The 25,672-nt window shown below is 34.4% G+C and overlaps 1 protein-coding gene across 42 annotated transcripts in view; it reads left to right on the forward strand.

The window, feature by feature from the left end:
* Positions 1 to 2,989, forward strand: part of NAALADL2 (N-acetylated alpha-linked acidic dipeptidase like 2) — a 1,339,033-nt gene extending 1,336,044 nt beyond the window's left edge. For all 42 annotated transcript variants that reach the window (XM_084990315.1, XM_084990322.1, XM_084990307.1 and 39 more), the window contains one exon: positions 419 to 2,989. In XM_084990315.1, coding sequence (XP_084846441.1) covers positions 419 to 617 — 199 coding nt within the window. In that variant the 3' untranslated portion in view covers positions 618 to 2,989. The remainder of the gene's footprint in view (positions 1 to 418) is intronic.
* Positions 2,990 to 25,672: the final 22,683 nt, after the last annotated feature.

Consider the following 25,672-nt stretch of genomic DNA (forward strand, 5'->3'; position numbering starts at 1 on the left):
ACGTCATATCCGAGATGTGTCTGGGACCTACACCACAGTTCACAGCAACATCAGATCCTTAACTCACTGAGCGAGGCCAGGGATCGAACCAACAACCTCATGGTTCCTAGTCGGATTTGTTTTTGTTGTGCCACTACAGGAACTTCCAGATTCAATTTTTTAACAAAACTAATCCATTTCGTAAGTAGTATTGTGTATTTCCATCAGGAGGTACATACTATCTGATTCTCTCCCTCTCTCATCACTATATGAAACTTTTGATGATCAATGTCTAAATCCATTAATTCAAGAGAGGTCAAAAAAAGATATTTTTTCATTTATTAAAAACATCACTATTTCTTGGAATTATTCTTTATAATGTTTGATATGAAAATAGCATTGTGCATAAAACATGTACTCATTCTGTATTACTTTTTAGAAATATCCTGTACCACCTCGATGGGAAGACAAGCCAGTTTTCAATACTCCTGGAGGCCTGGGAACACTGCAAGTCGCTTGCATCAAATGAGACCCTTCAAGAAGCCCTGTCAGAGGTGTTGAACAGCATTAATGCAGCTCAGGTTTACTTCAAAGCAGGACTTGACGTGTTCGAGAGTGTCTTAGTTGGAAAGAATTGAGAAAACTCTCAGCATTTTAAAAAGTTTGTTTACAATTCCTCAAGTGAAAGCTCTAATCTGACCAGATTTTCTGACATTGAAGACTTTTCTCCCCAATAGCTTTTTATAGAAGTATAAAGCTATTCTTTGTATTTTTTTAATGTACATATAAAAAGAGTATTTTGCACAATTTTTCTTTTATCTACATTTCCAATGATCTAAAAGTGAGTTATTGAAATAATACTAAGATTTATCTATGAAAAAGAAATCTGCTGTATTTTTATATGTAGAGTATTTGGGGGGAAATTTTCCTAGAAATTCTGGAGAATTTCTGCTCCTATGGATAAAACATGTGGGAACAGAAATGATTAGAGCTTTAATGACCTAGTTTCTATAATAGAAATCAACAGTGAATATGGTTTCAGATTAACTTCACTTTTAAGTATTCAATATGAAGAACAGGTATTCTGATCAAGTGATTGGTTGACCAAAACCACTCTGAATGTGTCTATTTTGTGAAATGAAGTGCCTGTTTGTAACACAACTAGATATAGTAATACACTGGTTATGAAATTGTGTTTTTTTAGGTATTAATGGAAAAAAAAAAAAAAGAGCCATAAACATTCCAGGGGAAAAATCTCAAGGTAGCTGCACAGAGCAATTTAAATGTAAATTTTTTTTCTAAGAACTTATAAGGTGACTAGCTTTGAAACCCCTAATTTGTCTCAGTTGATTTTGTAAAATTTTCAGGAGTGATGTATGTCTTATGAGGGAGAAAATATTTCTTTATTCCTGTGTTTCCGTTGGAAGCACTGAAATAGATCTACTCTAAAATGAAAGCATCTCGCATTGCTCTTCTTTAGTATATCTTGTCTGAAACTCCTTGCTGCAAGGCGGTTTTCATAGAATACCATATAATTTCCACAGGAAAGTAGCAAAGTTTCTCTTTGAAAACCCAAAATACCTTAAAAATCATCAAATTCCTATTTCTGACACTAACAAGAAGGACTTATCATGAACAAAATAGTTGTTTTGATCAACAAAACCTCCTTATATCTATGAAGAAACTTTTGATGTTTTTTTCCCTTCTTCATCCTTAATTGTGAATAAGATGACCCATAGAAATATTCATGCTTCTACTTTTATGCAGAAAATACGCTGTTACTAGAAGAGCATGTCTTTGTCATGCTTCAGTTCTCTCATGTTGAAAATGAAGCTTTTCATATGACACTGTCATTGAATGGACTTGTTTCCCGAAACCACAGTATTCTATTAGTTGACAGTTTAAACTTTTCGCTTACCTTTAGAAATTGATTTGGTATTGGATAAAGCAATTCCCCTTAGGAAACATATCCTCAGAATATTTCATGTGAATCATTTCTCTAATACATGTCCCCAGCATATACCTCCAGAGTGACTTCACAGACAGTGCCTATAGGTCTGAATCTTTGCTTTTTTATGAATGAACATAAACCTAACCTTAGTTTAAAGAAAAACTAAAGTTAAAGGGGAAGAATTAATCAGCATTGATTTATAAGGGTCAGCTCTCCCTACCATAAGTAATGTTTATATGCTTAAGACAAAGAAGAGAATTGGAGCACTTAGCTAAATAATTCAAGCAGAAATCCATTTTCATCAGAATTGCCTGTGTGCACATATTTTACATAAGAAATGCAACTATCTTGCAATGTATATTTCTTACCCAATGTACTTGTCTGAAAAGATTTGCTATGTTGAGGAGTGTCTACAGGAAGGGGCTGAGAACCAAGCTCCTGCCTTTCTCAAAATCAGTGCCCTCTTGCTGCACAGAAAACAAATGGGAGGAATACGCATATAGATACATGTCAGATCAAATAATAGAATCCTTTATACCGAAGGATCTAACATATTGAATCGAGGTTCAGTGTGATCTTCATTTGGAGTCAAATTTAAAACAAAGACAAATAATTATCGGTTTGGAAGTTCATCATTTTAGAACAAAATCCTAAGTAAACTCACTTCCTTAATCTGTCCAAGCATTGAGTGCACAAAATACTTGTTTGGGCACTTTTGTTTAAAGATTGTATACTTATCTAAACCATATTGAACAGTTTAAAATCTCAACATTCTCTAATTTGTTTTTCTTCTAGATTATAGGGTATTTGCTATTTGAAAACTGAAAATAGATAACCATAGTTTAACATATTTTTATTCATCTATTTAAGAGATTATGAAAAGAAACAAAATTAAAACAGATGCCCACCAATTCTATAAATGCTGTACTAGGTCTTTGCAATAAACCTCTGAGCTAGGAACATTACTGCTATGGGGTGATTACCTCGGAGTCTTGTCAAATTTGTATCATTTTAATTTTCCCTAATAGATCCAAGTAAATAAAATCCTATGCAAGTTAATAACAAGTGCATTTTGGTGAATTGGTAGTAGGATTACATTGTTGCTGGGCTATGTGGGTGCCTGGTACTTCTCGCAATTCTTCATACATAGTATACCAAGACATAATGAATCATAAATGGCCATCCTCCCAAGAAAAGGTGGCTGATGTACACCACTGCAATTTGTGCTCACATGGGGTTCCCATGGGATACTGCCCTTTGTGAAGAGTACAGATTCCAGAGGCAAAAGGAAGCCAAGATATTCTGGACTAAACCCTACAATGTTACCTTTGGCCAGGAAAGCATCACCATCCTCATCAGATAGAGTAACTGAAGATAAAGTGATTAAGAAATGGGGTAGAGTCACATATTCAAATAGGAAGAATGCTGCTAGGATTTAAGCTTCTCTGCTTTCTCATGTAGTATATCTGGCTCTGGTTCTGAGTTACAGGGTTATAAATGTTATTTTCCACTTACATCCTATGTAACCAGCCATTCTGCCAAATGCTGTATGGACTAGATTCACTGCTTTTTAAACTAAGGATTAGTTCATTCTCTCACTATACCTCAAAAACAAACCGTCTCAGAGATTCTATGCAAAGAGCACAAAGACTAAGTACTTGCAGGGGATGGTGAAAATCTATACACAACACCAGTGGTCATGAAGGAGGGCAATGAAAATTCTTTTATGAAAGGACATTTTAGCCCTATATGAAGTCAGCAATATAAAGAAGTATTTCTCACAATGTAGATTTGGGGGAAGGAAACCTAGGAATCTTCATCTTCAGCAAGATTTCCTAGACAATCCTTATGCACACTGAAGTTTAAGAATGTCCTCCTCTGCATTAATCCTGAGTCCTGAGAAAACATTACTTGATGATATATCTAAAGAAACTGAGGGCTCACAGTAATAAGCGATACCTACATCTGTGCTATTAATGGCACCATTAAAAAGAGAGGGAGTGTATGTAAGCATTGCATCTTTCAAAAATGGACACAGATACAACTAACAAAGACTTTTTAATGTCTTTGTTCTAATTGAATCCTCATGACAACTCATTTTAAAAAATAAAGAAACTTGGTTGAATGATTTGTCCAAAGTTCCACAGCTAATAAAATATGTTGAGATATGTGTCTCTGCTGGGCCCTCTGAGGTCCAGACCAGTGTTTTTCATGCTGGATGGTACAGGAAGTTAAAAATCTTTTGGTTATAAGAAGCGATATAATTTGAAACTTTTAATGCATTTCCACAGAACTGATCAGACTATATCATCAGCCACTTTGCTGGTTTAATGGAGGAGTATGAAGAAACCAAATTCCTCTTACTGATTGTCTCCTCAATAATGGTGTGTACATACAGATAAACCAGAAGATATCTATAATACATTAAGAGTAAGGGCACCATTGTAGAATATCATGACAACCAGATGTAAAATTATAACAGACCAGAAGCTACATCTCTTGCAATTTCCTCCTCAAAATACCTGTGTAATTTCACTGGAAAAATAAAAAGAACAGGTGCTAGGGTCTACAAGTAGTTTCATATCATCCTTAAAACTCAGAATAACTAATTGACTTTTTAAAATTAGATAAATATAGTATACAGTGGGTTTCCCCATTGCAAAGATAGGTGTTATAGAAATAAAGTAACTTATTACCATCTGTCCAGGGAGGAATCAGCATCTCTGCTGCAAATGAAAAACTCTATTTTCATAGTTCATAGATCTAGCCAAAAATTTTCTCATTAGACATTTTGTGATATGAATAATTAATTACTCCAAAAATTAAACTCTCTCTGAAGGTAGCACATTATCATCTTATTGGTTTAAAGGATTGTTTAACTGTGCCTTAGCCACACATTCTCTCAATAGAAAGGAATTATATTTTAAACTGCCACTCCTTGTGTTGAGCAGAAGGGAAATTTGTCTAGGAGCGTGCACACAACCCAGGAGAAAAAAAATAATATGATCTTTGAACAAAGAAATATTCTATCAGCACTAGTGAATCTGCATTTCTTGCCTAAGTATAAATTGCTTGCTTAGAAAAAGCCTCATTAGAATCTACTATTCAAAAAGATCTTAAAATTCTCAGGGTTTTAAACATCCCATTAAGTGTAAATACTTCTCAGTTAAGTGAGTTTGCAGTTTAGAATTTCTTGAGGTATATTTAAAAGAGAAGTTGCAAAAGAAAAATTTAAAATGTAGCCATTTTTGGTCACTACCAGGTCCCTTCAAGTTTTTGTTTTTTTCTTTCTAGATACACTCTAGCAGTGGGATTAGGAGTTTTTTTGTTTGTTTTCACCCTGAGAATTTTAAGATCTACTCATCTCAATATACATTTATCCGTTAATCAGCCAGAATTTTATTTCCATAATACTTTTCCATTATCCTCCAAAAATGTACACTGATGCATACACAGATGTACCTGCTTTAGCATTCCTGGAACCACCAAGAATCTTGAAAACTTCCTGATTATGAGATACTATATTTCTTAAAATACATTTATAGTTTCATATTCAGATTGTATCTGAATTTACAAGGCAAAAGGATTACATTGAGACCCTTTCAGGTAGCATTCAAGAAAAAGCTGCTTCACATCTTAACGTATTCTGGTCAGATTATTTTGTGTCTGAATTATATAGTGACATAGTTTTCTGTAACCAAAACAGTAATTTTGATGTTTTTAGCCAAAGTAAAAAAAAAATTGAGGCCAAAGAAATACATAGCCAGTCTAATTTCTTAAGCAGGACCCATCAAGAATTAACTCCATCAACTGCAGTTGATTCAACACCTACATCTAAAGCTTTAATGAATGTAGAGAGAACCTAACAGTATTCCTTCTAATTCCTTTCATGTCATGTGCCAATAAGCGCTGAGGTAGCTTTTCTCAGAAGGAAACCAATTTTATTTTCCAGGGTCTAATTAATATGTACCACCTCAGTCCCGAAAGGACCACACAGGCGCCTGTACCATGCCATATGTCATGTGCTATATTCCAGCAAGCTCAAGAGATTAATACACAATCATTATTATGAATTATTATGTTGTATTAAAGTTAATGTTGGTCTTTTGTTTTAATTAAAGTACAAACTTGGCATCTGAACAGACGCTTAGCTAGAGAGTGGAGTTAAAGTCTCTATTTTAAAGAGCTACATATACTTTTCAATCACAATGTGTAATTATTTAACTACCTGGCCTGCTCAGTAAGATTAACTCTCAGTTTCCTCAAAGAAACTTTATTCAATATATTGACACAGATGGGCACTCCTTGGAGTGTGTTTTACCTTTTTAAGTTTTGTTGAATCATGCTTTCATTATATGGGATAGTGTTTTATTATTAACAATGTTTTTTTTTTTTTTTTACCTTTATATCAAGTTGGTGCAAATATATAGACCCCTTTCACCTTCCTCTAAAAGTCGGAGAAAATGCTATGATTCTATAAAGACAGGTTTCTCATATCTGTTTAATAAGAAGCAAAATATTTTACTACACTATTGCAAGTTGTCTACAGGCAATGAAATGCCCAGATGGTTAAATGTAGCTCACATAATTATATTCCAAAGATGTTATAAATAATTCCATTTAGAAGCTAAGATAGAACTCTATTAGGTAATTTAGTATTTACATTTCACACAGAACGGTTTTATGGCAAATAAATCCCACACATTCAAACTTACTACTTGGAGAATATGAACTGAATTATATTCAGAAAAGAAGAACAGCTTTCTAAGACACTTTGAAGGGCTAATTTGTTTTTTGAAGACATGTAGAAAAATCAGTACATTATTGATAATAGTTTCATGTGTGTTTGGAATTTTAATATATGCCATTTTTTTAGCCATATCAGCATCATATGATATGAATATTTCATACATTTAGATATATGATATTTAGATATATATGAAATTTTAGTTCATATTTAGATTATGAAATTTTTTAATAAAAGTTCCCAGTTTTATAATTTTTATAATAAAAAATACATCCCTAAAATAAAGAATGGTGATGAGCAGAAGATTCATAAATTAACTTGGGATAAACTTTGGAACATAATTTTCCAATTAAATTTGCTTTGCCTAAAAAACAAAATTTCTCAAGGAGTGTCACAATTATTAAATTGCACTGAACTGTTATAGTGTTGAATATTGTTCAAAATAATTAGATTATCTGTGATTTGGAAATATTTTCATTGTACAGAAATTCATTGTGTCTTTGTCGTGAATGATTTTGAATGACTGAGGCTTGTATCTGGTTTCTTAATTGCTATATAAGGTTGAATGTCTAATTTGTATAATGTGTGGGTACCCATCAAGAATCTAGTGCTTTCTATATTTAGGCCAATTGTGATTACAATTTATTTTGCAACTTTTAATGTATTATTCACATGACTCAATATACAGCTTACTTAGGAAAATATGCTGTGATTTGGAGTGATGAAAAATGGATTGGGATATCATATCCATGAAGCATATGAATGAATATTTTATATTTTAGTTGCTTAAATATTTGCACATAATTGGAAACATAGTACTGCGAAATGAAGGCTTCTTTTAAGGAATACTTTCTGATTCATAAATGCAATGTGTATGTACAATAAAATAGTAATATTTAAATGTCCATTTAAAAAATTAAGTACAGGTGAAAATTATCCTGTGTTTTTTATAAAATACATAATATTTTAAATATGTAACATGAATTATTTAATAGTATGTATTACTAATGAATTATCTTTATGTACTGTGTATCACACCCTAACAGGAATAAGCCTGAACAAGGCTTTTTATCATATTTTTATTTTTTTGCCTTCCATTCTCTTCTCAAATGTGCAGTACTCATATTGAGCCTGTTAGGTTTGTGCTCCGTGGGAAGTTCTAATATCAAGTAACAGCATTTGTAACAACTCCAGTGCTAAGAAATTTTGTTTTTTCAAATTTGCTCTAAAAAATGTTGTCAGTTCTTTATTTCACAAAGGGATCTCCATTGGTAGGATGTAGCAGTTTTCACTCATTTATTCATTCAGCAAACATTTACAAAGAGCTTATTCTATACTTGGTACTGTATTAAGTGCTAGAAATATGAATATGATTAATACACTTTTGCTTTCTAGGACTTCACAGTCCTAAAATATAGCACTTCAGTTTAACTAATGTCAACACTAGATTCAGAGAGACTCAGAGATAGTGTAGTTTATTTCAAAGATATTGATGGAGCAGAGAGAGCTTAAAAGACATCATATGCTCAGGTCTGCATCATCACTATGTCTTCCTTCAGGTTCTTTAATACCAAAACAGAGTGTTCTTTGCTCCAATAGCTTTGCTTTATGATAGCTAACATTGACTGAGGGCTTACCATTGCACCAAGTATACACACACACACACACACAATTTTTTGAGAGTATAATCTGCAGAATTATGTGATTATTCTAACCATGAAGTAAAATTTAATAATAATAAATTTATTTTAATAAATCTAATAATTCATGGGTATACATATGAATAAGATACATGTATTCAAAGTATAAAAATACTGACTGAAAAAGTAAATACCTAATTTGATTCTTGGTAGGTGGGGAAAAAAGTGGTAAGGATAGGGGTACAGAGTACAATTTAACTGCCTTGTTTTATTTCTCTTTTACATAAAAAGGAATTCAAGATTTTATTCTCATTTCTTTACATCCTCCTTTATCAGTCTGAGTGGTGGATATGTGTATCTTTGTTATGGAATTCTTACTAATTTTTTGAATTAAAAAAAAACTAATTCCTAATAAGATGGTCTGATCTTAGAGTCCAGACTTAAAAACACTAACCTAATCTGCCTTTCTAAATGACACAATTTTATAAACCTAGCCCTTTCCTCTCCTTTTTCTACTGTACTAAGCTTATAAAAGCAATGACATTCTTACAAGGCATTCTTTGACATCTTAAATCATCAGAGATAATTTCAGCAGTTATATTTCTTGCCCAACTTGCTCCTCTTCAATTCTTCCTTATTTTAGTCACTACACTAGATTCTCTAAAAATAGGAATCATTTTTGATCATTTCATTTCCCCCACTCCCTATATCCAATTTATCAGCAAGTTGCCTTGTCTTTGCTACCAAACATAGCCCAAGCCTGCTGATTTCTCCATATCTACTGCCACCATCCTACTCAATGCCAACATCTCTTTCCTGTATTGCACTGGACATTCTAAGAATTTACAGCAAAGGAGATTTTAAAACAAGAAAATGATTATAAAATTAGTGAAAGTGGGATAGTGTAACAAAAAGGTGAAGATGTGATTTCTCAGAGATCAGTAACTGCAGGAAATAGCCACTGACCTGAGGGTAGGAGAAGGATGAAAAAGGAAAACTACAGATGGCCTAGGAGCCCACATCCTATTCACATGTTTGGAAACTTAGTTGCTGCTCCTGGTGGAACCACTGCTCATGGGGCTTAAAAAAAAACACCGCAAGGTTGATCAGAAGTCTGGGAGCCTGTGCTTCCTCTATCCCCCTTATTGAAATTATGAAAAACATCTTCCACACATTTTCAACTTTTACTTTCTTCTGAGTGTCTCTACTTGGCAGATCAAACTGGATTCCAGCTGGCATGAGAGCCTCTGAAATTTGAGTTTCTACTCCCAGCCCCAGCATCATAGGGGAGGGAGTAGACGGGTGGGTATGGGACCAATCCTATGCAAAGCATGGTTACTGCAGTCTCCAAATGTTCTTCTTTAAAAAAATAAGCAAACATACCTAACTCATGCATACACATATAGATCCCTTGAGTCTTTTTCCCCTGAATCTATGGATTTTACCTAACCACATTACCTATATTAAATAACTTGAAGTGACTTTCCTATACTACTTCATAACCAACAAAATGAGTAGCTCCAGGGCAGAGCTAAGAGAGAGAATATATGTAAACACATAGCTGTAGTAAAGCCTTGAGTCTTACAATGGAGGCCTAAATAAAGTGATAAGGCAGCAGAGAGTAAAAATAATTAAATCCTGTAGAAGCCAAGAATGATTTCTCAGAGAAGGAAATATTTGAGTTGAATCTGAAGAGTGAACAGAAGTCATTCAGGCAGAAAAGGAGAATGGCATTCTAGGGAAAAAAAAAAAAAGGCAGTATTTGCAAGTCACACTGGAGACAAAAGACACAGCATTCCCAGATTTTCTGTTTTAAGTCTACTTCTTTTTTCTCAGATTCAGTAAAGATTAACTTTAATATAGTGGTTTTTCATGGGAAGAACAACCTTTCATCTGCATTTATTAGTTTAGATGCCACCTGACATTATAAAATAAAGAGACCAACTTACATACAGTACATACTGAACAGATTTCCCATCACGATATAGAAGTCAGAGTGGTTTCCCATCATCTTCAGCATTAAACCCAGTGTCTTAGGATGGTATCCAAGATCCTTCATGACTGACTCCCACTCCTACCTCTTCCCTCAGTGCTTGCCTCTTCTCCTCTCAGTCTTATACTCCAGCAAAACTGAAGAGCCTGAACTTCCCCATCCATGCCATGGTTTCTCATGTCTTAATCTGCTTTCATTCTTTCAATAAGAAAATTCCTCTCCCAGTGCCCAATTCCCATACGATGCACATCTTTTCCCCCCAAATAAATCTTATGACATCATCTCAAACTTTTTTTTTTTGCAAAAAATCAAACTTGCTTTATAGCATACACACAAAAGGCCTATACTCAATATTTTATCCCCTCATCTTTAGACATAGATGAAGAAAGAATCAAACAGTTAAAAGAAACCTAAAACATAACTGAAAATCAAAATCAATAAATGCCTAAGGAAAAAGGGAAAATAAGCAAATTCCAGGAAAATAAGAGATATCCCCAAATTTTAGTCAATGTACATGACAATTTCAGAAGATATTATTTTTATAAATATAATGCAGATGATAAAAAACAACAAAAACAACAAAACTTCTTTAAAAAGAGTTATAAAAATAAAATAGGTCACAAAATTAATGTAAGGAATTCATTTTCTCAGAAAAAAATATATATAGTTGAGAAGAAAAAAGAATATCAATACAGATATAAATAAAATAACCAATGCCTGCATTCATAAAGAATTACCTATTTGGGGGAGTTCCCATTGTGGCTCAGTGGGTTACAAACCCAACTAATAGCCATGAAGATGTGAGTTCAATCCCTGGCCTCACCCCAACCCCCAGCCTGGGAACCTCCATATGCCCTGGGTGAAGCCCTAAAGAGACAAAAAAAAAAAAAGTCAATGGAGGGTGTTCGCATTGTGTCTCAGTGGTAACAAACCAAACTAGTATTCATGAGGATGTAGGTTCAACCCCTGGCCTTGCTCAGTGGGTTAAGGATCCAGTGTTGCCACAAGCTGTGGTGTAGCTCACAGACACGGCTTGGATCCCATTGCTGTGGATGTGGTGTAGGCTGGAAGCTGTAGCTCTGATTTGAGCCCCTAGTCTAGGAACTTCCATATGCTGCTTCTATGGCCCTAAAAGGTAACAACAACAACAACAAAAGTCAATGGAAAGAAATTTGAAATAATAGAAGTTAGGGAATTAGCAGATAACTCTATTAAAAGAGTCATTATAATATCTTTATGCTCCAAAAATATAAGGGGAAATAAAATTTATGAGCAGAGAAATGGAAATTATAAAAAAAGACCTAATAAAACTTCTAGAAATACTGGAAAATAAAAATATGCATATATGTCCAAACATATACACACATGCATATACTCAAAGGATTAAAAATAAATTATACATTAAAAAAATCAGTGAAATTAAAAACTTGCAATACAACCTACTCAAAATAGAAAGAACAAAGACTGAAAGAGAAAAATAAACAGCGCAAAAGTGACCTGTGAGTCAATATCAAGTGATCTAAGATAGCAGAACCTGCCCCTGGTAGTACAGAAGGAGAAGAGAGACAAAGGGAATAGGTGGAGGTGTTTGTAGAAATAAGCAAATACGATAAAAATTATCAAATTTAATGAAAATTATAAGCTAAACTTTCAAAAAGCTAAACAATCCACGAATAAGATAAATATAGGACACATATTGACACATTATAATTAAATTGGTAAAAATGAATGATAAGAAACAATTTTTTTTTTTTTTGTCTTTTTGTCTTTTTGCCACTTCTTGGGCCGCTCCTGTGGCATATGGAGGTTCCCAGGCTAGGGGTCTAATAAGAGCTGTAGCCACCGGCCTACACCAGAGCCACAGCAACATGGGATCCGAGCCACGTCTGCGACCTATACCACAGCTCACGGCAACGCCGGATCCTTCTGAGCAAGGCCACTGAGCAAGGCCAGGGATCGAACCCGCAACCTCATGGTTCCTAGTCGGATTCGGTAACCACTGAGCCACGACGGGAATTCTAGAAACAATTCTTAAAAGCAGTAGGAGAAATAAAAAGACATACTGCAAGAATAAGTATTGCAGAAGCTCTTAATCCCAAACTTATGCCAAACAAAAGATAATGGAGCAGCATCTCTGAAGTATAGAAAGAAACTTTTAAAGAAAAAAATAAAAAGCTTGTAAATGTACAATTCTATACTGAGAAAATATATATTACAAAAATGAAAATAAATTTTCAAACAAAAAAGCTGATAAAATAATTATCAGTAGATGTACACCCTAAAAAAGCTGATAAAATAATTATCAGTAGATGTATACCCTAAGAAAAGATTTAAAAAATGGGAGATGGAATGATACCAAATGAACCTTAATCTACACAAAGGAACAGAATGTGACAAAAATTGTGAATAAGTAGGTAAAAGCAAATATTTTTTCTCTTCTTTATTTTTTACATTACTTATTCTATAAGGTAATAAACAATATATTCTGAAGTTTATATCAAAGCAAAATCTATTAAAAAAACTCTGTCACAAGGATGTGAGGGAGAATGGAGGTATACTTTGGAAAAAATCTTACAATCCATGTGAAATGACATTATTTGAAGCTAGACTGTGAAGTAAAGTTAAAGATGGATACTAAAAATTCTGTAAGAAGCAACAATAAAAAGGATGTAGGTTAAAAAACCTGTATGGAGATAAAACAGAATCATAAGCATAAGCAAACAATCCAAAATCTGGCAGCAAAAGAAGGGACAGTATCAAAGAGAATAAATATGGCACAAAGACAAAAGTAAAAGCAAAATGTCATACTAAAACCCAATCGTTTGGTTGAATGTAAATAAACAAAAGCGTTCAAAGGCAAATACTGTAATATCGGTTAATAAGCAAAACCAAACTTTATATGTTGAATACAAGAACCACCTTTAAATATGTAAACACATATAAGTTAAAATGAAAAGAGTGAAAAAAAGATATACATGGCACAAGTTCAAAGAAAGCTCAAATAACTCTTTTAAGCGAAATAGATTTTAGAGCAAAACATATGATGAATAAAGACATTTCAAGACATAGAATAAGCGATACCAAAGAGATAACAACAATCTTAAGAGAACACTACAGTTATATGTCAACAAACTGGACAGCCTAGAACAAATGTCTAGCAACATACAAAATACTGTGACTGAATCAGGAAGAAACAGGCAATCTGAACAGACCGATTACTTGTTATGAAATTGAATTTGTAATTAAAAAACTAACAAACAAAATTCCTGGAGTGGATGGCTTCATAGAGGAATTTAAGAATTCTATAAAAAAGTATAAAGAATATTTAATACCTATCTTTCTCAAACTATTCCAAAAACTGAAGGCCTGAAAGGGACAATATGCTATTGAATTCATTCTATGAGGTCACACTTACTCTGAAGCCAAAAATCAGACAATTACATTACAAAAAAAGAAAATTAGAGGCTGTTACCTTTGATGAATACAGGTGTAAATATCTTCAACAAAATATTAGTAAAACAAATTTAACAGTACATGAAACAATCATGTACTATGATCAAGTGGGATTTTCTCCAGAGTTTCAAGGATAGTTCAATATTCACAGAGAAATTAATGTGATACCACACATTAACAAAAAGAAGGATAAAAATCACATGATCATCAAAATAGATTCAGAAAAAGGATGACAAATTTAAACATCCATTCATGGTGAAAACTCATCACAGTTGGAACAGAGGGAACATATGTCAAGGTAATAAAAGCTATTTGTGATAAAGTCACAACTCACATCATAGTCAACAGTGTAAAGCTGAAGGTCTTTCCTCTAAAGTCAGGCACAAGCCAAGGATGCCAAATCTTGTCACTTCTATCTAATAGAAAATTAGAAGTCCCAGCCAGAGCAACCAGGAAAAAAAAAAAAAAAAAAGTATCCAAATCAGTAAAGAAGTAATTTGTCGCTATTTGCAGATGGCATGATACTATATACAGAAAACTCTAAAGCCTCCACCAAAAAACTATTAGGGCTAAATTCTTTGAACTCAGCAAAGTTGCAAGATACAAGATTGATATATAGAAATCTATTTTTTTTCTATACATTAAAAATGAACTACCAGAAAGAGGAAAAAAATCTCATTTAAAATTATACCAAGAAAAATAAAATACCTAAGAATAAACTTAACTAAGTTAGTGAAAGACCCATTCTCTGAAAATTATTAAAGATAAATGAAGGAAATTGAAGAGGATAAAAAGAAATGAAAAAAATCTCATGCTTTTAGATTGGGAGAATTGATATTGTTAACATGTTGATACTACCCAAAACAATCTGTAGATTTAAGGCAACCCTTTTCAACCTACTCATTACATCTCTCATATAACTAGAAAAAATAAACCTAAAATACAAAGAATCACGAAGGATCCCAAATTGCTAAATAAATCCTCAGGAAAAAAAAAAAAACTGGAAGTATCACACTCCTAGACTTCACACTATACTACAAAGCCACAGTAATCAAAAAATGTGGTGCTGTCAGCAAAACAGATACATAAATCAATGGAACAGAACAAACAACTCAGAAATAAACCAACACATCTATGCTCAATTAATCTACAACAGAGGAGGCAAGAACGTAAATGGAGGAAAGGCAATCTCTTCAATAAATGATGCTGGGAAAACTGGATAGCTACATATAAAAAAATTAGATGAGGACATATCTTCATATTACATACAAAAATAAACTCAAAAGCTACTAAAGACCTTAAATTTAAGACATGAAACCAAAAAACTCCTTGAAGAAAGGCAGAATACTCTGAGGTAAATTGCTAATTTTTTTGGATCTGTCTCCTAAGGCAAAAGAACAAAAGCAAAACAACAAAAAACAAAAACAAAACAAAACAAAAAATCTAAAAACCCACAAATGGGACCTACACAAATATATAACCTTTTTCATAGCAAAGGAAACCATCAGCAAAATAAAAAGACAACCTATTGAATGGGAGAAAATATTCATAAATGATATGACTTATGACAAATTCAGATCCAAAATATATAAACAACTAGTAAAACTCAACATCAAAAATGCAAACAACCAAATCTTAAAAATGGGCAAAAGTAAATCAATATAGTTAAACTATATCCTCATACCATATACAAAAACAAACCCAGAATAGCTCAAAGATTTAAATATGACACCAAAAAACTCCTTGAAGAGATTAGGCAAATTATTCTTAAATATAAACTGTATCAATGTTTTCTTAGTTCAGTCCCCCAAGACAATAGAGGTAAAAGCAAAAATAAATAAATGGGACTTAATTAAACTTTTACATTTTTGTGCAGAAAAGGAAATCATAAACAAAATAAAAAGTCAACCTATGGACTGGGAGAAAATATTTTCAAACGATGTGACTGACAAGGATCTAATTTCCAAAGTATACATACAGCTCATAAAACTCAGTAAAAAACAAACAGTTCAATCAAAAAACAGGCAGAACAAATAAATACACATTTCTCCAAAAACATACAAATGTACAACAGGCACATGAAAAGATGCTCAATAAAGCTAAATATTAGTGAAGTGTAAATCAAAACTACAATGAGGTACCGCCTCACACAAATCAAAATAGCCATCACTAAAAAGTCTACAAATAGCAAATAGTAGAGAGAGTGTGGAGGAAAGGAAACTCTGCTACGAAGTTGGTGGGAATGGAGATTGGTGCAGCCACTATGGAGAACAGTATGGAGATTCCCATAAAGCTAAAAATTGAGTTGCCATATGATATAGCAATCCACTCCTGTGCATCTATCTGGACAAAATTATAATTCAGAAATACATATGGACCCCTATGTTGTTAGCAACACTATAAACACCCTACTATGTCTATGTATATATGTATACATACATGTACATACATACACACACACACACACATATACACAATGGGATATTATTCAGACCTAAAAAAGAATTAAATTCTGTCATTTCAATATGGATTAACCTAGAGATAACTATGCTTAGTGAAATAAGTCAGAAAGACAAATACTCTCTGTGTTGTTACTTACATGTGGAATCTATAAAGTAAGACAAATATATATAGCAAAACAGAAACAGACTGGGATATGGAAACCAAAACGGTTGTTACCAGTGGGGAGAGAGAAAGGTGGAGGAGCCAAAGAGTAGTTTCTTTTTATGAATCTCATAACCCTAGGTATCAATAACTAAGCAACACAGACATGTTGTACAGCACAGGGAATATACCCATTATTTTGTAATAACTTTAAAGAGAGTACAATGTATAAAAATATTGAATGACTATACTATATACCTAAAATGAATGTATTATTGTAAATCAACTGTATTTAAATAATGAAAAAGACATTTCAGAGTGATAAAGGGGTAATTCAATGACAGTAATAATAATTCTAAAGAAGTAATGTACCAACTTGACCTAATTGACATTTATGGAATATTGCACTCAATATCAGAATCATATTCTTTAAAATATTAGTAATCTTCCAGTTAGGGCAAGAGAATGAAGACACAAATTATCAATGTTATAAATGAAAAAAGTGAATCCTACATTCCTACAGACAGGAAAAAAAAATATTATGAACAATTGTGTGACAATTAATTAGAAAAACTAGATGAAATGGAAACGTACTTTGCATGGCAAAATGCCCTATTTCCCTCAAGGAAAAACAAGTAACCTAATAACTAATAATAATTAATTTTGGTTTAAAATTTTTCACAGGTAAAACACTAGGACCACATGGATTCACTTGTGAATTCTAAAAAAAATATTTAAGGGAGAAATACAAATTTTAGACAGAATACTTTCAGAGAAGGAAATACTTTCTTACTCATGAAGCTAACATGGCCTTGATAACCGAAACAGACAAAAATATTACATAAAAGCAAACTACATAATATAGATTCAAAATAATTTAAAATAGTTTAGATTAAATACAGTGATATTTTAAAATAATATGCAAAAATTAACTGGGAATTATTTTAGAAATGTTTTAACATTAATTAAATCAATGTAGTTTATTAGTAGACCAGAAGTGAAAAATATACAGATTGACAAAAGTGAACCTTCACATTTATCTCACACAATATACAAAGAATAACTTGAAATGACTAAAATATAAGGAATAAAATTATAAGAAAACATGAGAAAAACTCTGTCACCTTAAATTTAAGCAGTGATTTATTTGATATAAACAGAAAGCACAAATCAAAATTCAAAAAATAAATTGGACTTACCAGCACTTAAAACATTGATCCTTAAAGGGTACTTAAAAAAAACAGGCAAGCCAAATATTGGGAGAAATTATTTGTAAAGCATATCTGATGATGAATTTATACAAAATATATAGGGAATTTTTATATCTCAATAATCACCAACCAACAATTAAAAGCAGTGGGCAAAAATTTAAGCAGATATCTCACAAAAGAAGAGCTATGTATGGCAAAATAATTCCAAATAAATCATAATGGGTTACCTCTGCACAAACAATGACAATACTAAATTTTCACAAGGATATGAAACTTTCATGCATTATTGGTGAAAAGACAAATAAGTGTAGCCAGTTTGGGGAATAATTTGACAATCTCTTATAAATTAAATATGTGTATAATGTCACTCAACAATCCTGCCCTAATGTAATTACTTATGAGAAAAACCTATTCTTTGATAAAGGTAGGTATATTATAACAGATTTTTTTCATAAAATAGTGACAACTTAAACGTCCATCACTTATGTCTAAATGCTGCTCTGTATATGTTCGTCTTACCCACATGTCTAATCTCATTGTCCTTTTGTTATGATCTTGACTTTTCCCAGTACCTCCCTGGCACAAGGCTTTATACCCACTGTGGTCACTTTTTAGGATCCTCTTACCTTTTCTGTTTGCCAGTTAGCTCCTCTTGCTTACCCTTCAGATTACAGTTAGATTTTCACCTTTTATGTAAGTATACCAGGATATATCAAATTCTCCTACTGTTTGTTCCCATAGCAACATGTACTTTTCTGTCATGGATATTATTTCAGTAATTTTACATTTTATGTGTATTTGTGTGTGAATGAGTAATTTTACATTTTGTGTGTGTTTGTGTGTGAATGAGTGCCCCGCTAGAATGCAGGTTTCACAAACATAGTATCAATGTTTTACTCACCATTTTATCCCAAATGCTTCATGTATCTTTCACTGAGAAGACATCCATTATGTATTTCTTCAATGAATGATTGAAATAAATAATAAAAGATGCTGCTTAGGACAGTCTGGATAATATTCCTCTTCCCTACAAAAAAGAAGAGAAAGAGTAACATACAGAAGTTATGTGCTTGAACATTTCAACAGGCCCAGGGAAATTTCTGTCCCACATGACCAGTTAAGTGTCAGTTAAACTGAGCACTTTAATGCTTTTCCTCATGGGAGGTGGTGAGGGGCAAAAGGTAAGAAGGAGAAGTGTCTATACTTCTTCCAAATCATCAACAATGTGGACTCCATACCTAGAGGCAAATGTTTCTATTCCTTTTCCTTAGGGGATGTGGGGGGGGGGGATCACTTCATTTTCTACTTTAAAAAATGAATGAAAAATCCTTGTCCAAGAATGTATTGTTCTGATTCTATTTTTTGCTATCATATTTCACCTGCTTTTGATTTGTTTTTATCATTTTGTTTTTGCTTTTATTTTACCACTGCACTCGCAGGATGTGGATGTTCCCAGGGTAGGTGTCAAATTGGAGTTGCAGCTGCAGTCCTATGCCATAGCCACAGCAAAGCCAGATGCAAGTTGCATCTGCAAACTACACTGCAGCTTGTGGCAAGGCTGGATACTTAACCCACTGAGTGAGGCCAGGGATCGAACCCACATCCTTAAGGAGAAAATGCTGGGTTCTTAACCCACTAAACCACAACAAGAACTCATGTTTTTATCATTTTAGTGGGGCTTTAAAATGGTAAGGGGAAAAATGTTTAATCTGCTATCTTGAAATGGAAGATGTCCATGAATTCTAAATTTCAAGTTATTTTCAACTTGCTTTACAAGGAAATACCTATTTCTACTGCAACTAACAGTGAATAAAAATACATATTTTCCCCATATTAGACAATGAATGAAAATTATGGAAGGGAAGAGATATTATGAGGACATAAAGATGGAAAGAAGTTACAAGGTTAAAAGAATAATATTGTGAGGGAGCTGAAAGCAAAGATCACCTGTGAAAATTTCGAGTAGCAATCTGGGGCAAGTGGGAAGTAAATATATTCAAAGCTATAAACTCTCAAACACACACACACACAAACACACATACATTATTGCCTTAATTTATCTAACATAAAATTATCCAGATTTTCCAAGGTAAAACAGGAAGTATTTTGATTATAATCAAAGTAAGCATAAAACATATTGGATTCATTTTCTTAATGGGTGCAATTAAACTTATGATACATATTAGTCTATCATCTCACTTGGGGACTGTAATTCTCACTTCATTAGGTTATCTGGGGGCTCCCCTAGCTAGGGATCCTTCATGAAATTTTCTTTTGAAGCTTTAACTAGAAATTGTTCAGCAACTTTTTTTCAAATTATGTGTTCCTGAAGCCTTCTTAGTGTACAAAAATGGCCTTAAAACAAAAAGACAATTATTTACCAGAAACAGAAAATCTAAAATAGCCTCCTAAGCACTATTCATCAAATCATCTTATTTCTCTGTAAAACAATAATCTCTCACTTATACTGTGTTTTTTTTACTTTTTTTATTCAATGAATTTATTACATTTGTAGTTGTACAATGATCATCACAATGTTTTTGAAATATCTTTTTATAGTCTCACCAACAAGTTCCATGAGAGTTTGTTCTATCGCTAATATCTAGAGCTCGACTTTCTGCTCAATAAATATTAAATGAATAAATATATTCTCTGGAAAAGTACTGAACATAACATTTTAAAATATGTTCCTAAGTTTAGTTAGTATGTAGCTTGTATATTGAACAGCAACAACAAAATAACTGGCCCTTTGAAAAAAGACATTTTTACCTTTGGTCATATTGATCATAATTTATGTGAAAACAGGAAGTGACAGGTAATAAATTAGATGACAAGCCAAATCCCGTAAGAATGGAATAAAGGAGTGAAATGGGTCAAAAACTCAATTACACAAGAATAAGATATAGAATGCTTTGCTTAACATCAGTGTATCTACAAAATAAATAAATAAAATTTGAAAAGACTTACTGGTGTTAGGCTGACTTAATTTCTCTAAGAGCGAATTTGATATGACAGTCAAAATGTGTTAATATTATACTAAATACATAGAAACATTGCATGGCAACGGAGGTGACAGCCCAACTATTTCTTATGTCAACAGAATGTATTTATTCAGTACTGTGTGCAAATTTAAAAGAAGAGCACTAATAAACCAGACTTTATCTAGGGGAACATGACCAACACATTGAAAAGTAAAGAAAACCTATATCAATTTCCAGCTGAAGGTAGCGATCTAAAAATACATGATAGCTTTTCTGATCAACCTTGTGTAGCCCAAAATAACAGAAGTGAATAATAAGAAAAAAAAAAATTAACTTAAGCTGTGAAAATTTCCCCGAGTGGGCCAGAAAACATGAGGAATCGAAAAATCCAAAAAAGATTAAAGAATAGTAGCCCCAAAGGTGGGCACAATAGTCTCACTGAGAAAGCCCAGAGCTAGAGAACAGATAGCCAGGAGCAACTATATGGGTGAAAATTGGGGACCACCAGCATCAGAATCCACTTGGGTCTCCTTCTTCATACACTGCCTCCACTTTGCCCATTCAGCCCCACATGGGTATCTACCTCTACTTTTAAGCAGTGGGTGGAGGAACACAGCTCAGAAAGACAGAAAAGCATTTTAGAGGATTACCCATCCCAGAGGTACAGAGTAAGTGGCCGTGCTCAGACTGGGGCTAGTCCGTACCTGTACACCATGGGGTTTGACATTTTCACTAACTCACCTTTATGTCTATCACTGGTTCAGTTACCAAACAAGGTTCATTTGCCCAACATGCAGCAAGCCAGAACACTGAGATGCTGTGTTTGCAGCAAGGAAAGGGTTTATTCACAAGGCAGCCACAAGAGAAACAGGAAAACAAAACTCAAATCCACCTCCTGTAGGGCAAGGAGCTCGGCGTATTTATGGGATAACCAATAAAGAAGCAGGGAGGTCCAAGGCATGGGGAACTTGGGGAAAGGCGATTGAAAAAAGGTGTAGTGATTGTAATTCTATGCAGGTGTACCTGGGCCCAGGTCTCTGCATGTTCTAAAATGAAGGCACTTAGAAAGTTCTGAGGGTGGAGTTTTGGGTCCTCTAATGTCAAAAAGGCAGATTGCGAACCTTCGTGCATGCCTATTTGGAGGGTTGGTGGTCTTATCCAACTCACTTCCTACTAGAAAGAGCTGACTCCAAATGCCTGGACAATGTCGAGACACATCTAATTGTTTCAATTACTTCCACATGAAGGACGTGAGTTTTTTGTAGCAACAATTAAAACAAGCTTGTTAGTGAAGTCAAGTGAAATGTATTTAACTTATGATTACCCAGGGTTTCACTATGCTAGTCTGTAAAAAATTAGAGGCCCAAGAGTCTAAAAGGAAATTTCAGCTACCCAAAGTAAGCAGGTTGTGGTGGTATATTAAATATGTCTAAAATTTTGAGAGCTATATGAGGATGTGCAGTCATAAAATTCAGTGAAGACATGTGCTTCTATTAGGAACATGGCAGCAGATTAGATTTGAATATTCTCACATACTTCTGAAAAAAAGTGAAAGAAAAATAGAAAGCAAACATAAATCATATGTTTATTTAAACTTGAAGAAAACTTTCATACTCCAAATTGCACATAAGTGAACAAAGTCAGATCCTGGCAAGAAGCCCATACAGGAAAATGAAATGGATTCTATGAAGAAAAGGAGGATTGTCAAAGGGTCTAACCAAAGACGATCTCAGCCAGCCTTTCCTCAGAGGTAAGGGCTATGAGTTTAGCTGAAATGGAACAGATGGAAGCACTGAGGGGGAGAGATTAGGTTTGAAAACTTTTCATGGAACAGAGAAGGGAGAGCTCAGAAATCATCAGGGGGAAAAAAATCTGGCTCTTGTTGATGATAGCCTGCGAAAAAAAATCAGGAAAGAAATAGGGCTGGAGATATAAGCCCTGAAACAAAATGGGTTCTGAGAATCAGAGAGTGTATAACCAGTGGTCTCATATTATTCAAAGGAAATTATCTATTGATGTAGAAGGAGAGCCAGGTGCCCTTGAGCCTGAAATCTGAAAAACTACTCAAGGCCCCCTACTCCCCATGCTTCTCTCCAGAAGCCATGTGTTAAGAGTTCAAGAAAATCCAACACAAACATCTATTAATACAAAAAAAAAAATGGGCATACAAAGACACCATAAGTCAAAAGAAAAAATAAGGTAAAATATAGTAGGAAAATAACATTCCTAGGGGTTATTAAAATTCTGTAGAAAGCAATGATTTTTCTCTCTCCATGTTTTCATCGATTTATAATTTTTCTGCTTTGTCCCAGTTCCAACCCCATGATAGAAAAAGAGAAAGACAGGAGAGACTGAGAGATACTGCCCAACCCTCTTCTCTCCCCCTTTCTGCTCCACATTATTAGAGCCAAATGTCTACAAGCTGGAAAGAGAGGGAAGTCTTTTAATCAAACAGAAGATTGAAAATTTTTTTAAAGTTTGAAATAAAGTCTTAATTTAAATAAGACTGCTTTTAATAATATTTTAAAAGCAAATGACATCAAAGATATCCTTCAGGAAGCCCCTTGCTTAGCTGATGATAGGTACTTGACAGAGCATCCTGAAGTGCAGTTATTGGCAATATAAAAGTTAACTAATTAATCAAACCAATCACATGAGCTCATTTGCTTGTTACAACATGAGTGCAGGTTTTAATATTATCCCCATTCTATGGTCAAGAAATCTTGGGTTCAGAGAAGTTAAGCTTGATCATAAACAAACTAGCTTATGAATACAAATTTTTCAAATCCAAATACCATGCTATTTTACTGTCCCTGTGCCTTGAAAAGTATTTACAACAGACATGACTCACTCATATTATCCACTAAACTTATGTATTAATGTCTACCTTATTTATTAACATAATAAACTTTACTGAATCCCAACACTTCAAAGTTTGTTTCCCAAACACTTTCAATATTTATTTTTAATACTACCTTTTCCCTGAAACCTAAAGTCTCTCAGTTAGAACTTCTCTTCCCTCACAGAACTGATCTCTTCCTCTCCTATAGTCTCACAGAATATTAACATTTTTGTTCTAGCCTACTTGCGTTATTGAAAATCTGTTCTGTTCCCACCAGATATTATTTCTTAGGAATAATGACCCTAATTCTTCTTCATACTACTTATGGTACATGGTACATTATTTTAAACCCAGTAAGTAGCCAGGTCTGTTTAAATTGATACATGCAGCATTTTTTAATGTCTTGGGGCTGAGTGCCTAAACATGGTTTGACCCATAGACTCTTACCCACAATATTAGTTGTTCAGTAATTTATTTCTTTGAAGGGATGAATGGGCATTAAGTGTTCAAAAATATTAAAGATAGAGGAATGAATAATATATTAGATCTGAAGACAAAATTTGTAACTTCTCATTCATTCTCTGCTACAGATTGGACATTATGTTTAAGCATATACATAGGAGATGTCTAGTATTTACATAAAGTTATCCCTTTTGTTATCACTTGTGATGGTCAATTTATGTGTCAGTTTCACTGGGACATGGGATGCCCAGGCATTTGGTTAAACATTTTTCTGTATGTCTCTGTGAAGCTGTTTCTGGATAAGATTTTTTTTTTTTTTTTTAACAGCTGCACCTGTGGCATATGGAAGTTCCTGGCTAGGTATTGAATAGGAGTTGCAGCTGCAGGCTTATTACAGCCACAGCAACACCAGATCTGATCTGAGCAGCATCTGCAACCTATACCACAGGTTGGCGCAATGCTGAATCTTTAATCCGCATGAAGAACCCGCATCCTCAGGGACACTATATCAGGTTCTCAACCCACTGAGCCACAAGGAAAACTCCAAGATTAAAAATTTAATTGACAGTGTAAAGCAGATTGTCCTTTTCAGTGTGAGTAATTTCATTCAATTTATTGGAGGCATGAATAGAATAAAAACAGTTAAGAGAGAATTCCTTCTCTCTGCTTGGCTGTCTTCAAGATGGGACATCATCCTTGGAACTCAGAGTAGAACTTATACCATCAGCAATCTTGAGTCTCCAGCTGCAAATCTTGGCTCTCCCAGCCTCCAGAACTGCATGAGCCAATTTCTTATAATATATGTCTATCTCTGTCCATATATAGATAATTATATAGGCAACTATAGATATCAATATTGATATTGATTTAGATAATAAACATTTCTTGTATTCCTTTTGTGAATTTTCTATTCCAGTGTCAGGCTACGGGTGGTGAGAAGCCACTTGCTCAGGGTACAGGAGACTGGGCATTTCTCATGCAGGCTACGGGTGCCAGGCATCTCTCATGTGGGCTAAGGGCATCAGGGGGCTGTGTGATGTGGTGCCTCTTGTGTGATCTACAAGCAACAGGGATGGAACATGGCAGGTGTCTTGGAGGCCAGAGGGAGGTGTGTCCTACCATCACTGGGGGCCTGTGAGTGGGTTCTACCTGTGGTCCAGTCAGCTCAGGGGTCAGAAAAAAAAAAAAAAAAAAGAGAGAGAACACTGCAATGAAGCACCACACATTGTTGCTATCACTCCCCTGGGAACACACCTGCCCTGCAGCTGCCACTGCCAAATGCTCTGGTCAGCAACTGGACGCTTAATTACTGTCCCTTCCCAAGATCCTACCTCTAGGAGCAAGTGGTGCAACACCTCCTATGTGGGCTAAGTAGGACAAGGTGCTTCTTGCATGGTCTATAGGTGGTGGGGCAAACCACTGTGGTTATCTCTGACTCCAGAGGTGGGCATAGCCCAGCACCACTAGGGGTTCATGAACAAGCATCACTTGCAGCCCCAACCACCTCAAGGGCACCACAGAGGATGGCATTGTGAGCAAACACCACCAGTTGTTGCTCTCACGCCCCTGGGGGTACACTGGCCCTGTTGTTGACACTGCTGAAAGCTCTGGGAAGTGCCCACGCACTTGATCTCTGTCACTTCCCAGGATCCTGCAACTAGGAGCAGCCTATGCAACACCTTTTGTGTGGGCTAAATGAGATGGGGTGCTTCCTTGTGTGGTCTGGAGGTGGTGAGGGCAAACCACCAGAGTTATCACTGACTCCAGATGTGGGTATGGCCTGCTACCACTAGGAGTCCCTGAACAGGC

This window comes from Sus scrofa, chromosome 13, assembly GCF_054392235.1.
Source record: "Sus scrofa isolate SSC_HxYL_T2T_F1_AM1 chromosome 13, Sscrofa_HxYL_maternal_Yorkshire_Landrace_v2.0, whole genome shotgun sequence".
Classification (NCBI taxonomy): domain Eukaryota; kingdom Metazoa; phylum Chordata; class Mammalia; order Artiodactyla; family Suidae; genus Sus; species Sus scrofa.